Source organism: Mustela nivalis, assembly GCF_964662115.1.
Source record: "Mustela nivalis genome assembly, chromosome: 1".
Taxonomy (NCBI): Eukaryota; Metazoa; Chordata; class Mammalia; order Carnivora; family Mustelidae; genus Mustela; species Mustela nivalis.
Window position 1 is genome coordinate 67,524,986 of NC_139020.1, and position 17,098 is coordinate 67,542,083.

Genomic DNA, 17,098 nt, shown 5'->3' on the forward strand with positions numbered 1-17,098 from the left:
CCCACATCTATAGTTCAAAACTTAAAGGATGATTATTTTCATAAAGTGTGCACAGAGGTGAAAAAACAAAGTGGCTAGAATAGTACAGAGGATTTCTGTAGATCTTTTCCCTATATTTTCCATATGTTAGTATTTTACCTCCTTTGTCTTATCAGTCTCTATTTGTGTATAATTTCTTTTCCTGAACCATCTTGGGATTAAGTTGTAAACATGGTGACTCTTTACACTAAATGCTGATTTTCCTAAAATAAGGACATTCTATATAACCATAATAGTTATCAAAGGAAATTAACATTGATACAATACCATCATCCAGTCTACAGACCTTGTTGAAATTTTACAGTTGTTCCAGTAACATTCTTTCTTGTAAAAGAAAAAGTGGTTTCCTGGTGCAGGCTATCACATTGTTACATCTTTAGGGACTTAAAACCTGGAACAGTTCCTCAGTCTGTACTCTTCAAAAATGAGTTTAGGACTTTTCTTAGCCTATTTTGTATCTGTAGGCCTTTTCTTAGCCTATCCCGTATCTGTTCCTCAATTTGAATTTGAGGTTTTTCATGATTAAATGTCGATGGTCCTTTTTTTAGCAAGACGGCCTCAGAAAAAATACTATGTTTTCAGAACATCCTATTAGGAGGGACATAGCATGACTGGGTCACATTATTAGTGGTGATGGCAACCTTGAACACTTACTGGGTTCAGATGGTGTCAGCCAGGTTTCTCTTCTGTCAAGTTACTTTTTTCTTTTGTAATCAGCAAGTATCATGTGGAGAGAATAATTGGAGAGTCTACATAATCCTGTTTCTCCCCTGGCTTTAAGCCTTTGTTAACTCTTGCTGAATCAGCTAATAGGATTGTTTCTAGATGTTTTTCTAATGCCCTCTTTCCTCCATTTACTAGTTGGCATTCAGCTCTGAGAAAGAGCTTTACCTTTTCCACCATTTATTTACATCCATATATTCTCATGGACTCTTATTATCTGTTCTGTTCATTTTGAAGCTAAATTTGTACCAGATTTGGCCAATGAGAGACTTTCGGGCTGGCTCCCATGTCCTTTGGACGTAGGACCATGATTCTTTGAGCACCCCCTTACTTTCTGGCACTACAGGATATTCCATATTCATCTTTTACATTCTCTGCCCCAGTCCTGGAATTAGCTGCCTAGTTCCTTTTAGTGAAGAAATGTGTCTAGAAACCACAGCCATAATAATACATTTAGTAATCTGTTTGCATCAAATTACACAGCAGCCATAAGTAAGGATCTAGGAGAGCTAAGTAATCAGTAAGGTAGTCCTTGGGTGCAAGGGGAAACTCAAACCAAGATTACAGAGTATTTAAAAAATGATAATGAGACCCAATCTAGATTATGCAGTGCTCCCAGGAACATTCATTAACCATCTAGTCACTTCTGTCCCTAAAAATTTAAGTGAAAAATGAGTATCCAGTTCAAAAGAAAAAAAACATGTAATAGATTAAAACTTGTTTTTAAAACTTTACAGAATAAACTAACTTCTGATAAAGTGTAAGTAAAGTTACTATGGAATTGGAATTCACGTATTTTCTTTTATTTGCCAGGTGAGTTATCTGCAGCCATTAGTTGCTGTCCAGGTCTCCTTTAATGCTACCAGCAGTACCGTAAATGAAGTAACAGTCGAGTGCAAGATTGATGGATCACCCAACCTAAAAAACCAGGATGATCGTGACAAGTTTTTAGGACGAGTTGTGTTCAAAGTCACAGCACGTGCATAGTAGGAGTTAGGCTGTCTCCACAGAGTAAATGTTGTGTTGTCTGTCTTCATTTTGTATCAGCTGGACCTGCCATTCTAGAATTACGAGACCACCTTGGAGAAAGGTGGGGTGGTACATGACACTGGGGTAACATTATAATGTGCTTCCAGATCATAGTGTTCAGTGTCCTCGCGTAACTGCCTGTTGCCTCTGCTGCCTTTTGAACCAGTGTACAGTCGCCAGAAAGGGACCGTGAACACCAGTTCCGAACATGTAGTATGGGGGTCTTATCGTATTTTTATGTGGTTTAATTGCCAACTGTCTAAAGCTTAATGTGCTGTGCTATGTAAATATTTTATAGATTTAACACTGGTTAACTGTCATATTTTGATGCCAGCAAAGTTTTAGGGATAAAATGGTACCTGAACATCATCAAGTGACTCTATAGCTGCAAGAAATGTATGGGGAGAAGGTCTGTATGTGAGGAGGAAAAAAGAAAATAAAAGTGGATTTGAAAGGTTGACTTGATGTTTTGTAAAATTATTTTTTACATGCTGAATTAGTCTGTGGATCTTTTTGATTAAGAGCACAAACTTTATGTTGTAAAACATGTAAAAAATATATATACCAATGGATTATTTTTAGTGCTGGAACTAAATCTCTTATAAAGTATTTTAGACCATAGATGAAACAGCTTTTTAAGTTAGCCACTATGAATATGCACCTAATTTTTTATGAAATTAAATTCATATGATTTAAATTGTACAATAGTTTGTGAAATATCTCGTTACTGCTTTTATTTAGCAGACTGTGGACTCTAATAAAATATAAATTGTGAAATATAAAAACTTGGAACTTATTTAAAGCTTCAAACCAGATTTATGTCAGCATTCTTTGACTAGTGTAAAATATTTTCTCCTATCATTGTGTTGGTATGATTGTCATAATGTGAGCTACTTTTTCCTCTGTTGATAAAGGTATGCTTCCTATATGATCTGTGGTTTAAGCCAGTTTTTTACTTTTATCCATAGAAAGGCCAAAGCAGACATTCTTGGTTTTCCTAGTGTTGGTGGAAGCCAGGATGAGTGAGATGCAGCCCAGCTGGCCCAGAACAGCTGTGTGGAGAGAGCATGAATGCTTCAAGTGGCCCTGACTGGCCAGATGGGGTCTCTGAAAGATCTTTGTTTTAGAAATCTTTGCAACTAAAGAAAATGTTTCTTGTAACTGTTAATTAAAACAAACATTCTGGGGCTTTGATTTTCCTTTCTGCTCTGTTAAGAGTGGGACACTGTTGCACAAATGCTGTGACACTAGAGCAATGTCATGGGCTGCAGCTAGAGCGTCACTTCACCTGGCCCCATGTGAACAGGTTTTCTGTTGTCAGTTTTGGTGCTTATGGAATTCATATTTGTATTTTTGTGTCTTTGATCTGTAACACAGATGAAAGTTCTGCTCTAATGAGCTTCCATAAAAACAAACTACTCAGAGCATGAAACAAGAATGGAGATATCCCAAATGGGGCAGTGGGTTTTAAGAATAAAAATGATACATACACATGGGTATGTCTCAACCCACTGACTGCTGTGTGACCTTAGCTGACCTACCCAATTCCTGGCTCTTTTCTACTGAAATGGCGGGGGGGGGGGGGCATTAAGTTGAAGGCCTACTGCATGCCAGGTAATGATGTGCCAGACTGAGGATACAGAGACAAAGACATGGTCTCTTGAAGATGAGAGGGGAATGGAACGGGCTCTGTGGCAAACTGGTGTGGTAATCACGGTAATGGTAGTAACGTGTAAGAATCCAAGGAGGATGGAGTACGACTGCCCTAGGAAGGTCTCTCTCAAGAGACCAGTGTTATATGGAGGGGAGGATTGGAAGGAGCTGGGCCAGCGTGATGCAAATGAGTCTGGGACAGAAAGGGACTCTGGACACAATCTCTAAGTCTGCATTTCTGATTCATTTCACATATTCCTCAGAACTTCACCACACATCCTAACATGCAGATTCTGATTCCAGAGGAATCTGTTGGATATAGTCTCTTAAGTCATGGCTATGCTGCTTATTCACAGGCCACAGTTTGAATAACAAGGGACCCAAGGACAAAAAGATTTTGTATCCTCAGTGACTGGGTCTAGCACTAGTTTGACTAGTAGATGGAGAAGATTGAACTGTCAGTTGAGTTTAGCCGATACTTAAATATTCAGCAGGTTAGGGAGAGAGGGTCCAAGATGGCAAGATAGACCCTTAACTCCCCTCCATGGACATAACCAAATCTACATACTACAGAGCAGTTTCTCCTGAACACGGCTAACTGGACAGCTGTACAACCAGATAGACCACATGAAGAATGGTAAGAGGGACAAGACCATACCAAAGGGAAACTCCAATCCTGACACTTGCACTGGGTGGAATATTACTTAAAGACTGAACAGATCTGTCTGCCTGAGAGCACAGAAAACTGCCATTTAAAAGGGCAACAAGAATGTAAAAATTACAGCACTGTAACTCTACCAAATGGAAGGGAGTTGTTGAAACTCTGGGTTGGAGGGACTGGTGATCACTACCATTCATATTCACACTCTGCCTTGATATCACAGATGGGAGGTGGGTCCAGGCATTGTAACCAGTCTACTGTCAGTGAGCCCCTGAACTCTTAAACCCACCAGCACAAGGCAGTCTGGTGCACAGCAGGACACCCTGGTGTGTACTCACTGTCTGGCCAGCGTGCTCCTCTGGAGAGGCCCAGGACTGCAATGGCCTCTGCCAACATCAGCTTTAGCTATACTGCTAGGGTATTGTCTGGAGACTCACAGGACCAACCACCTCATGCCCAGTTAGTTTCAGCATCCCACCATGGGCAAGCCCTTCATGGAGTGACCCAGGAACCAGCCCATGCCACTGCAAGTCTAGGCAGATAAATTGCCAAGCACACACAGTCTATATAAGGGGACAACCACATGCAAGGCCATTTCTTCAAATTTAGGAGAAGTAGCTATTTTAACTAATTCAGAGAAACGCAAAGTCAAGGAAAAAAAGAGGAATATGCCTCACATGAAAGAGGAAGATGAAATCACAGGGGAAGAAAATTCAGAGAACCAGTCTACCAGATTGAAGTTCAAAGTAATTTTCATAAAGATGCTCACTGGACTGGAGAGAAGAGTGGATGTATTCACAACGTCAACAAAAAGAATATTTAAAAGAACCAATCACAGTTGAATAAAATAAAATGAAAAATACACTAAAAGGAACCAACAGATGAGAGGATGCAGAAGAATGGATCCGTGAGGGAGGAGCAAGATGGCAGAAGAGGAGGAGACCTAAATTTCATCTGGTCCCAGGAATTCAGCTAGATAGTTATCAAACCACTCTGAACACCTACAAACAACAGGCGATCGAAGAAAATAACAGCAGCAATTCTACAAACAGAAAAGTGACCACTTTCTGGAAGGCAGGACGTGCAGAGAAGTGAATCTGAGGTGATATATGGGAAAATAGACCATGGGGGGAGGGGGCGGCCCCAGGCAAGTAAGAGAGCAGAGGAGCATAAAATCAGAACTTTTAGAAGTCTGCTTCACTGAGGGATGTTGCTCTGGCAGCTAAGCGAGGGGAGGAACCCTCACAAGGACCGCGTGGTCTTGGGACCCTTGGGGTCACAGACTGGCGGTGTCTGGGTGTAGCAGAGTTCCCAGGTATTAGAGCAGGGAACCTGGCTGCAGAGGAGCCGAGAAGGGGGCTCTCAGCTCGGGCTTACCTTAAACTGTGATCCAAGGCATATCAGGCCACTGCTATTCAAGCAGGGACCCCACAAGTGACAGATCTGGGGAAACCTCCTCTTTACTCCCCCAGAAGTGGTATGGCAGCACACAGCAGGAATCTGCTGGGTTTGGAGGCTCCAAATGAGGCCATGCGCCACAGATAGAAATGCTCAGTCACAGGCCAGGTGAGACTGAAGCATGGCCAGAGACCACAAGGGAGGGATTGACTGCTTTTCTCTGAGGGTGCACTGAGGAGTGGGGCCCTGAGCTCTTGGCTCTCTGGACTGGAGGTTGGGAAGCTGCCATTTTCATTCCCATCCTCCAAAGCTATGCAGAAAGTGTTTAGTGAACAAAAGCTCTTGAGAGTGAACCCAAGCAGATTACTTAGCCTGGCCCCTGACAAGGGCAGTGCAGAAGCCTTGGGCAAAGACATTTGAGAATCATGGCAACAGGCCCCTCCCACAGAAGATCAGCAAGAACATCCAGCCAAGACCAAATTCACCGATCAATGAGAACCTCAGAACTCCAGAGCTAGGGAAATATAGCACATGCTATTCATAGCTTGTTTCCCCCATGATTCTTTAATCTTTCAAAGTTAAATTTTTTAAAATTTCATTTTTTTCTATTTTTAAATTTTTCCTCTCTCCTGTTTTAATCATCTTACCAATACCTTTTTTTTTTTTTTTAAGATTTTATTTATTTATTTGACAGACAAAGATGACAAGTAGGCAAAAAAGGCAGGCAGGGAGAGAGAGAAGGAAGCAGGCTCTCTGCAGAGTGATGTGGGGCTCGATCCCAGGACCCTGAGATCATGACTGGAGCCGAAGGCAGAGGCTTTAACCCACTGAGCCACCCAGGCACCCCAATACCTTTTTGAAAATCTTTTTCAATTTTCATTTTTATAGTCATATTCTATCCATTCATTGTATTTAAACTTTTTTTTTTTTTTTTGCATATATATGTTTTTCTTACTTTAAAATTTTGGGATACAGTGTCTTCTAACAGACCAAAATATACCCAAAATCTAGTGTATGGCTTTGTTCTAGTCTCCAGCCTGATCATATTCTTGTTTTTAAATTATTTTCTTTCTTTTTTCAACCAACTTCTTAACAATTCCTTGTTTAAAATCTTTTAAAATTTTCATCTTTACATTCATATTCCATCCTTTCATATTTACCCATATGTATGTATGTATATATATATATATATATATATATATATATATATATATTTTTTTTTTTTTTTTTTCTTTAAGATATTGGGAGGCAGTTTTTTCTAAGACACCAAAATACACCCAAAATCTAGTGTGTGGCTCTTTTCTGTTCACCAGCCTCATAATTTTCCCCCCTTCTTTCTCACCTTGTTTCAGGTCTCTTCTGATTGGTTTAGTGTATATTTTTCTGGGGTCCTTGTTACCCTTTTAGCATTCTGTTCTCTCATTCATTTATTCTTCTCTGGACAAAATGATAAAATGGAAAAACTCACCTCAAATAAAAGAACAAGAGGGAGTACTGAATGCCAGGGACCTCACATTAGTAAGATGTTAGAACTAGAGTTCAGAATGATGATTATAAAGATACTAGCTGGGCTTGAAAAAAAGCATAGAAGATAATAGAGAATCCCTTTCTAGAGAGAGAAAAGAACCAAAATCTAACCAAGTTAAAATTTTTTAAAAAAAGTATTAATGAGGTACAATAAAAAATGGAGGCTATTGCTGCTAGGAAGAATGAGGCAGGAGAGAGAATTAGTGATATAGAAGACCAAATGATGGAGAATAAAGAAGCTAAGCAAAAGAGAGATAAACAACAACTGGACCACAAGGGGAGAATTTGAGAAATATGTGATACCATAAGATGAAACAATATTAGAGTAATTGCAATCCCAGAAGAAGAAAAAAGCAAGAGAGAAGGGCAGAAGGTGTATTGGAGCAAATTATAGCAGAGAATTTCCCTAATTTGGCAAAGGGAACAAGCATCAAAATCTAGGAGGCACAGAGAACCCCCCTCAAGACAAATAAAAATAGGTCTATATCCCATCATCGAATAGTAAAACTTAGAAGGCTCAGTGACAAAGAGAAAATCCTAAAGCAGCTCGGGACAAGAGGTCTGTAACATACAATGGTAGAAATATTAGTTTGGCAGCAGACCTATCCACAGAGACCTGGCAGGCCAGAAAGGACTGACATGATATATTCACATAGCGAGCACAAAATGAGAAAAATATACAGTCAAGAATACTATATCCAGCTAGGCTGTCATTGAAAATAGAGATATAAAAAGCTTCCAGGATGAACAAAAACTAAGAGAATTTGCAAACACCAACCCAACCCAACAGGAGATATTGAAAGGGGTCCTCTAAGCAAAGAGAGAGCCTAAAAGTAACAGACTAGAAAGGAGCAGAGACAATATAGAGCAACAGTCATCTTACAGGCAATACAATGGCACTAAATTCATGTCTTTCAATAGTTACTCTGAATTTAAATGGAATAAATGCCTCAGTTAAAAGACACAGGGTATCAGAATGGATTAAAAAAAAAAAAAAAACCAAGACCTATCTATATGCTGTCTATAAGAAACTCATTTTAGATCCACACACTTCCAGTTTTAAAGTGAGGGGGTGGAAAACAATTTACAATGCTAATGGACATCAAAAGAAAGCTGAGGGGGGCGCCTGGGTGGCTCAGTGGGTTAAAGCCTCTGCCTTCGGCTCAGGTCATGATCCCAGGGTCTTGGGATCGAGCCCCGCATCGGGCGCTCTGCTCTGCGGGGTGTCTGCTTTCTCCTCTCTGTCTGCCTCTCTGCCTGCTTGTGATCTCTGTCAAATAAATTAAAAAAAAAAAAAAAAAAAGAAAGCTGAGGTGGCAGTCCTTCTATCAAACAAATTAGATATTAAGCCAAAGACTAAAATAAGAGATGGGGAATGATACTATATCAGACTTAAAGAGTCTGTCCAACAAGAAGATCTAAAAATTTTAAGTATCTATGCCCCTAACATGGGACAGCTAACTATGTGAGCCAATTAATAACAAAATCAAAGGGGCACCTGGGTGGCTCAGTGGGTTAAGCCTCTGCCTTTGGCTCAGGTCATGATTTCAGGGTCCTGGGATTGAGCCCTGCATCAGGCTCCCTGCTTAGCAGGGAGCCTGCTTTCTCCCTCTCTCTGCCTGCCTCTCTGCGTTTGTGTGATCTCTGTCAAACAAATCAATAAAATGTTAAAAAAAAAATAACAAAATCAAAGAAACACATTGACAATAATACAATAATAGTATGGAACTTTAACATCCCTCACTGCAATGGACAGATCATCTTAAAAGATTAAGAAGGAAACAAGAGATTTGAATGACACACTGGACTAAATGGACTTCACAGATAAATACAGAACACTCCATCCTAAAGCCATAGAATCTATATTCTTCTTGAGTACACATGAAACATTCTCCAGAATATATCACATACTGGGTCACAAATCAGATCTCAACCAGTACAATAGACTGGGATTATTTCTTGCATATTTTCAGACCACAATGTTTTGAAACTTGAACTCAATCACAAAAGGAAATTTGGAAGGAATACAAATACATGGAGGTTAAAAGAGCATCCTACTAAAGAATGGATGGGTCAACCAGGAAATTAAACATGAATTTAAAAAATACATGGGAACAAATGAAAATGAAAACGTGACAGTTCCCCCCGGCCAGATTTATCAAAAAAAAAAAAAAAAAGAGAAAAAGGACCCAAATTAATAAAATCATGAATGAAAGAGGAGAGATCACAACCAACAGGGAGACCATATAATTATAAGGACATATTATGAGCAACTATATGCCTAATAAATTAGACAATCTGGAAGAAATGGATGCATTCCTAGGGAAGTATAAACTACCAAAACTGAACCAGGAATAGTAAACCTGAACAGACCCATAACCAGCAAGGAAATTGAAACAGTAATCAAAAATCTCCCAACAAACAAGGGCCCAGGGCCAGATGACTTCCCAGGGTAATTCTACCAAACACTTAAAGAAGAATTAATACCTAGTCTTCTGAAACTGTTCCAAAAAAATAGAAATGGCAGGAAAGCTTCCATACTCTTTTTATGAGGCCAGCATTACCTTGATCCCAAAACCAAAGACCCCATCAAAAAGGAGAATTACAGACCAATATCCCTGATGAACATGGATGCAAAAATTCTCACCAAAATACTAGCCAGTAGGATCCAACAGTACATTGAAAGGATTATTCACCATGACCAACTGGGATTTATTCCTGGGCTGAGAGGTTGGTTCAATATCCACAAATCAATCAATGTGATAAAATAATGAAAGAAAGAACAAGAAACACATGATACTCTCAAGAGATGCACAAAAAGCCTTTGGCAAAGTACAGCATCCTTTCTTGATCAAAATTCTTCACACTGTAGGGATAAAGGGTACATACCTCAATATCATAAAAGCCATCTATGCAAAACCCAAAGTAAATATCATTCTCAATGGAGAAAAACTGAGAGCTTTTCTGCTAAAGTCAGGAACACAGCAGGGCTGTCTGCTATCACCACTGCTATTCAACACAGTACTGGAAGTCCTAGCCTCAGCAATCAGACAACAAAAAGAAATAAAAGGCATCAGAAAAAGCAAAGAATTCAAACTCTCACTCTGCAGATAATATGATATTTTATGTGGAAAACCCAAAAGACTCCACTCCAAAACTGCTAGAACTCATACAGGAATTCAGTAAAGTATGAGGATATAAAATCAATGCTCAGAAATCAGTTGCATTTCTATACACCAACAACAAGACAGAAGAAAGAAAAATTAAGGAGTCGGTCCCATTTACAATTACACCGAAACCCTTAAGATACCTATGAATAATCTAACCAAAGAGACAAAGGATCTATACTCAGAATACTAGAGAATACTCAAGAAAGAAATTGAGGAAGACACAAAGAAATGGAAAAATGTTCCATGCTCATGGATTAGAAGAACAAATACTAGGGCACCTGGATGGCTCAGGCATTAAGCATCTGCCTTGGGCTCAGATCATGATCCCTGGGTCCTGGGATCAAGCCCTGCATTGGGCTTCCTGCTCAGGGGGAAGCCTGCTTCTCCCTCTCTCACTACCCCTCCTTGTATTTCCTTTCTTGCTGTATCTCTGTCAAATAAATAAAATCTTAAAAAAAATAACAAATATTATTAAAATCTCTATGCTACATCGAGAAATCTACACATTCATTGCAATCCCTATCAAAATACCATCAACTTTTTTTTCACAGAAATGGGAAAAATAATCCTAAAATTTGTATGGAGCCAGAAAAGACCCGACTCCAAATAACCAAAAGAATGTTGAAAAAGAAAACCAAAGCAGGTGACATCACAATTAAGGACTTCAAGTTCTATTACATAGCTGTAGTTATCAAGACAGTATGGTACTGGCACAAAAAGAGACACATAGATCAATGGAACAGAATAGAGAGCCCAGAAATGGACCCTGAACTATGTGGTCAGCTAACCTAAAACAGTGCAGTAAAGAATATTCAGTGGAAAAAAGACAGTGTCTTCAACAAATGGTGTTGGGAAAATTGGACAACCACATTCAGAAGAATAAAACTGGACCATTTCCTTATACTACACACAAAATAGACTCCAAATGAATGAAAGACCTAAATGTGAGAAAGGAATCCATCAAAATCCTTGAAGAGAATACAGGCAGCAACCGCTTCAACTTCAGTTGCAGCAACTTCTTGCTAGACTCATCACCAAAGGCAAGGGAAACAAAGGCAAAAATGAACTATTGGGACTTCATCAGGATAAAAAGCTTTTGTACAGCAAAGGAAATGGTCAAAAACCCCGAAAGACAACTGACAGAATGGGGGAAGATATTTGCAAATGACATATCAGATAAAGGGCTAGTATCCAAAATCTATGAAGAACTTATCAAACTCAATACCCAAAGAACAAATAATCCAATCAAGACATGGGCAGAAGACAGGAATAAACATTTCTGCAAAGGACTCCAAACAGCCAACAGACACATGAAAAAATGCTCAACATCACTCAGCACCAAGGAAATACTCATCAAAACCACAATGAGAGATCTCCTCACACTAGTCAGACTGGGTCATATTAGCAAGTCAGGAAATGAAAGATGTTGGTGAGGATGTGGAGAAAGGGGAACCCTCCTACACTGCTGATAGGAATGCAAGCTGATGCAGCCACTCTGGAAAACAGAGTGGAGGTTTCTCAAAAAGTTGAAAATAGAGCTATCCTACAGCTCAGCAAATGCACTACTGTGTATTTACCCTAAAGATACAAATGTAGTGATCCAAAGGGGCACGGGAACCCCAATGTTTACAGCAGCAATGTCCATGATAGCCGAAGTATGGAAAGAGCCCAAATGGCCAAATAGATAAAGATGTGGTATATATACACAATGGAATACTACTCAGCCATCAAAAAATTGGAATCTTACCATTTGCAAGGACATGGATGAAAGAAGAGGGTATTACGCTAAGTGCAAATAAGTCAGTCAGAGGAAGGCAATTATCCTATGATCTCACTCATATGTGGATTTTAAGAAAACAGATAAACATGGGGAAGGGAGGGAAAAATAAGATGAAATCAAATAGAAAAACCTTAAGAGACTTTTAACTATAGGGAACAAACTGAGGGTTGCTGGAGTGGAGGTATGTGGGGGGAGCGGGATAACTGGGTGATGAACGTTGAGGAGGACACGTGATGTAATGAGCACTGGGTGTTATATGCAACTGATAAATCACTGAACTCTATGTCTGAAACTAATAATATACTGTGTGTTAATGATTTAAAAAATAGGAAAAAAAGAAATTTTTGCTCTAAAACAATAGAAGACTGCAGAAGATTCTATCAGATCCTTAACAAATGACTCCAATGGACAAGATCAGACTGTATAGCAGGCAGAATTTTTTAATCCATATTCATTAGAAATGAATATTGCGATGTTGCTGGTTCGTAATCTCAAGAGCTTTCTGGGTGAAATAGGACACTGGCCCCCATACGTGGAGGGCAGGGAGAGGCCAAAAGAAGATGTAAACCCCTCCAGATTGGTAGGTGGCAGTTTTGATAAGCAAAGGCATCTTAATTTTAAGGTTCATCTTGGGAGGCAGCAAGAGAGGTGAATCCCCATACCTGTGTGCCAAATATTGAAAGTTTATCTAAAGGACCTCAGTAGGTTCAGTCACGTATACTTGGCAGGTGTTCTCAACAACACATCATTATCTGAAGGCACTGTTCTTGCAGCAGCCTCCAGGAGCAAAGAGAACCCACATTTCAAGGACAGAGAAGGAAGGGAGAGGAGCAAAGGCCCAGCTCATGGGTCAACTGACAGTCATGCTTTTTCTTTTTTTTTTTTCAGTCATGGCTTTTCAATGAGTTTCCCCAACATGTTTATAAGTAAGTTGCAAATACATGAAACCAAGACATTATGGTTTAAAAGCAGTGCAAGGGTACTTTGAAAACCTCATCTATGCCACTTTGATGATCATCTGGATCCCTCGGAGAGGCAGCTATTTTATTTTATTTTTTTTTAATTTTTTTTTTAATTTTTTTTTTAAGATTTTATTTATTCATTTGACAGATGGAAATCACAAGTAGGTGGAGAAGCAGGCTCCCCGCCAAGCAGAGAGCCCCATGCGGGGCTTGATCCCAGGACTCTGGGACCATGACCTGAGCTGAAGGCAGAGGCCTCAACCCACTGAGCCACCCAGGTGCCCCGAGGCAGCTATTTTAAAGAGGGGCTGTCTCAGAATCCATCCAAGGCAGTTTGTTAATTAGCTATCTGAAAGTGGTTCCATAATAGTCTGCCTCCCCCCCACCCCAAGAATCAGCCAGATTCCAGGGGCCCATGCCCCTGTGACAGCCTCACTAGAGGAACCCCAACTAGTGGCTTACCCCTGGGGTGAAGAAACTGCCGATGCAAACCGCAGCCACTGACCCATGTTCTCTTTTATAATCCCAGTGGGGTTTCTTGCATGATAAGGAAAATCTGTGTTCTAAAATGGCTGACCAAGCCAGCAGGGGGTGGGGAGGGGTGGGGGGCGTGGGGGGGTAGGGCGGGGAATGCCAGTCCTGGTCTCACGTCTCAGAGATGTTCCGGATTTTGCCCCCTGCCCTGCCTGTCCCGGGCGCGAAAGTGCCACTATAAATGGAAGTAAAGGTGTATAAATCACCTCCTTTGTGCTCAGGACTCAGGCCTTTGGAGATCACTCTCCTGAGTCCACTGGTGTTAAACCTCTGAACCTCCAATATCTCCACGTGCCACTTGGTTTTTCCAGGGGCGATTCAGTCCAGGTTCCCTAATAGGATGTCTCTTCCTCAAGGAACCTTCTGATTAAGGGTGGCTGCGCAGTGGAGGAAATGGTCACCGTCTATGCCCCGAGCTCTGGTACACACACTCAATCCAATTTTCTAGATGATGGCCTTTTTTAAAGGCACCATTTAACCCCTCCAAATACTACCTCACCATCTTTCATGGATCTCTCATAATGATAGGATCTCAGAAATGGGAGGTCCTTTTGCAGGCTCTGACTGCCCTGGCCCGCAATGTGTCTCCCCACGACCTGCCCCAGAGGCATGTGGCTCAAAGCTCACCTACCCGCTGTTCAGAGGCCTGCCCAGTGCTAGTCTCTGCTTCTTTGTTGAGTGTTGAGTTTACACTTGAATGTTCCTGCTTCTTTGTGATGCTAAATCTCAAGTCTTCCAAGTGCGTATTTTTTCTTAGCTGTGACTGTCAGCCCCTCGAGGGCAGAAACCTGCACTCTGGTGGCTTTGGGTCTCTCCTCACAGTCTGCACAGACTAGAACATCCTAGCCTCCAAGGCACATGCACTTGTCCTCTGGCCAGATTAGCTTGGTCCTAGTTCCTTAAGAGTTTTCCTCAGAATTCAACATTCCAATGTAGCGCTAACCACCTTCACCTTCATAGACTCTTCTGAAACGTGCGAGACAAAGAGGCAGAGTGGAGGCTGCCCTGCTCGAAGGTGGAACTGAAGCCGGCGAGACGCTCTAACAGCCCAGGGCCCTCTCTGTCTCTTTACCAGAGCCCACGCTGCAAACAACGGTCTTCACTCCAGACCTCCGATCCCATGAATTCCAGCATTCCGATTTGATATTAGTGTCCATGTCTTTACAAGCAGCGCCTTCCCCCGTTTAACAACACTGTTTAACTTCCTGTTCTCTTCTATCCTGTGCAGCTACATCCTAACTACACACCCAGAACGTACATGTACTGGCAAAACCATAGCAAAGTGCACACAGTAAAGGAGAGGAAAGCTCTTTTATAGAGGAAAGGGGACAGTTGGGAAGGGCTGTTACAAACGGAAAGTCCGTTGGATTAAACGGAGAGGTCACAGTATACTGGCTTCTGATTGGCTGATTGTGACGGTCTCTCATTGGCTGGGCTGTTGCCAAGGTGGAGGAGAAAACCTTTTCTTAAAGGTAGCGAAGGAGAGTAAAGTGCTATTGACTTGCAAGCAGCCCCTCTCCCTGTTGGGTCTGCAATCACCGGGAATAATAGGGCATGAGAACTGCCCATCCTGGCCTCCCGACTTCATTCTAAATGAGTTTTTCTTTTATTAATTTTCACAACTTTTAAACTTACGTTTAGGGACGCCTGGGTGGCTCAGTTGGTTAAGCAGCTGCCTTCGGCTCAGGTCATGATCCCAGCGTCCTGGGATCGAGTCCCACATCGGGCTCCTTGCTCCGCAGGGAGCCTGCTTCTCCCTCTGACTCTGCCTTCCACTCTGTCTGCCTGTGCTCTCTTTCGCTCGCGCTTTCTCTCTGACAAATAAATAAATAAAATCTTAAAATAAAATAAAATAAAATAAACTTACGTTTAAATCCTTTCTCAGCCCCTTGCTCAGGCTCTCTGTTTCTGAGTGTTGGTTTGTAAAATAGGACTAAGTACTTAAAATAGTGCCTGGTAGTTGGTGCTATATTTCTTACTTTTTTATTATTGTTTAAAGTTTAATTATTTGGGAAACATATTATGTCTCCCTTCCTGTGCTTCATGCTCTGGCCACAGCAGTCCTCAAATTTTGTTAAGCACATTCCCTACACTCATCAGCACAAGATTTTGGAGCCAGTGCCCCTGGTTAGCTTAGGAGACTTGCTCCGGGTTTGTGAAAAAGTATCTCGACCAACTCGACTGTCACTAATTCAAGTTACAAACTAGTTACTAATTCAACTGGCTGAAAGGGTTTCTCCTTCAGCCTAGTAATACACATATGGGTGCAGAGGGTAGGAGGAAAACAGGATCTGTGTCTGATCCAGAAGGCCTTTTTATTTATTTTTTAAGATTTTATTTATTTTTATTTGAGAGAGAGTGAGTGGGAGAGAGCATGAACTGGGGGATGAGCAGGAGAAAGAGAGAGAAAGCAGACTCCCCTGTTGAGCAGGGGGTGCAATGCAAGGCTTAATCCCAGCGGCCAAGATCATGACCTGAACCCCCCAGCTGCCCCCCCTCCCGCAGGCCTTTTTAAATGGGCTTCTGACTGAATATGCCTGGATTCAGTTCACCTTTTATTTTTAAAGATTTATTTATTTGAAGGAGAGAGAGAGAGAGCACACACGCACGTGGGTGCAAAGTGAAGGGGGCAGACAGAGAGGAAGAGAGAGAATCTCAAGCTGACTCCACGCTGAGCAGGGATCCCAACTCCGGGCTAGATCCCTCAACCCCAAGATCAGGACCAAGCCAAAACCAGGAGTTGGACACCCAACCAACTGTGCCACCCAGGTTCCCCTGAAAGTTCACCTTTTAAACCAGGGATTTAAACAGGACTGTCTTTGAACTTAAGATGAGGATGGGTGAATGTTTGGCAAACCTTTCAGAACTCAGGCTTGAAGCAGTAGCCTGATGCCTTGTGTTGGCCCCTCTGGCATTTAAGGCTTTTCCCTCCCTGTATGAAAAGATTGGTTGTGGACCTTTCTCCTGCCAGAACTCCACAGAGTCGAGATCCGCTCTTTACAAGTAATTTGGTCTCTTCGTGACCTTGGGATGGTCACTCACCTTCTGTACTGTTAGAACTTCTCCTGGGAAGATATTACAAATTCATGTGGTAAGCAGCTGGGAGTATTATGGATTTCTTGATGTAGTTCTTAGTCATCTGTTTTTGACTATATAAAACACTCATTCCCTCCCATGCTCTCTGGCTTCTCCAGGCAAGTGTTCTCTTGTTAACAGCTGCCCACACTTAAGTATGGAAGAATCCAGTGGCTACCAGTTATAACAAGCATGTTAATGGCAGCAAGCCGACAACTAGCTAGTAAAGGACTGGGGGAGGGGGAATAAAGCAGCTGTTTTGGTTTTGAAACATGGACCATACTGGCTTGGGGCTTAGCAAAGATGTGTAGCCTGCATACTTCCCTAGTCTCTTCTTGGCTTATAACAAATAAACCAGTAAACTTCCTGGGTGTGAGAAGAAGGATCCAGTACCCAAGGGCCCAGCTTGGTTGGAAAAGAAGTCGAGTTGGTAGACAAGTGCTAGAAAAGATAAGGCTATTGAGTCTCTAGGAACCAGAGGCCGAGTGACTAAGGTCTGGGTGTTCCTTTAGGCTTCCCCCACTAGTAGTCACAGTATTTTTTCTGA

At 41.4% G+C, this 17,098-nt stretch overlaps 1 protein-coding gene across 1 annotated transcript in view; it reads left to right on the forward strand.

The window, feature by feature from the left end:
• Positions 1 to 2,576, forward strand: part of ATP1B3 (ATPase Na+/K+ transporting subunit beta 3) — a 45,972-nt gene extending 43,396 nt beyond the window's left edge. Inside the window, exon 7 of the mRNA XM_082712827.1 lies at positions 1,576 to 2,576. Coding sequence (XP_082568953.1) covers positions 1,576 to 1,749 — 174 coding nt within the window. The 3' untranslated portion in view covers positions 1,750 to 2,576. The remainder of the gene's footprint in view (positions 1 to 1,575) is intronic.
• The last annotated feature ends 14,522 nt before the right edge of the window (positions 2,577 to 17,098 follow it).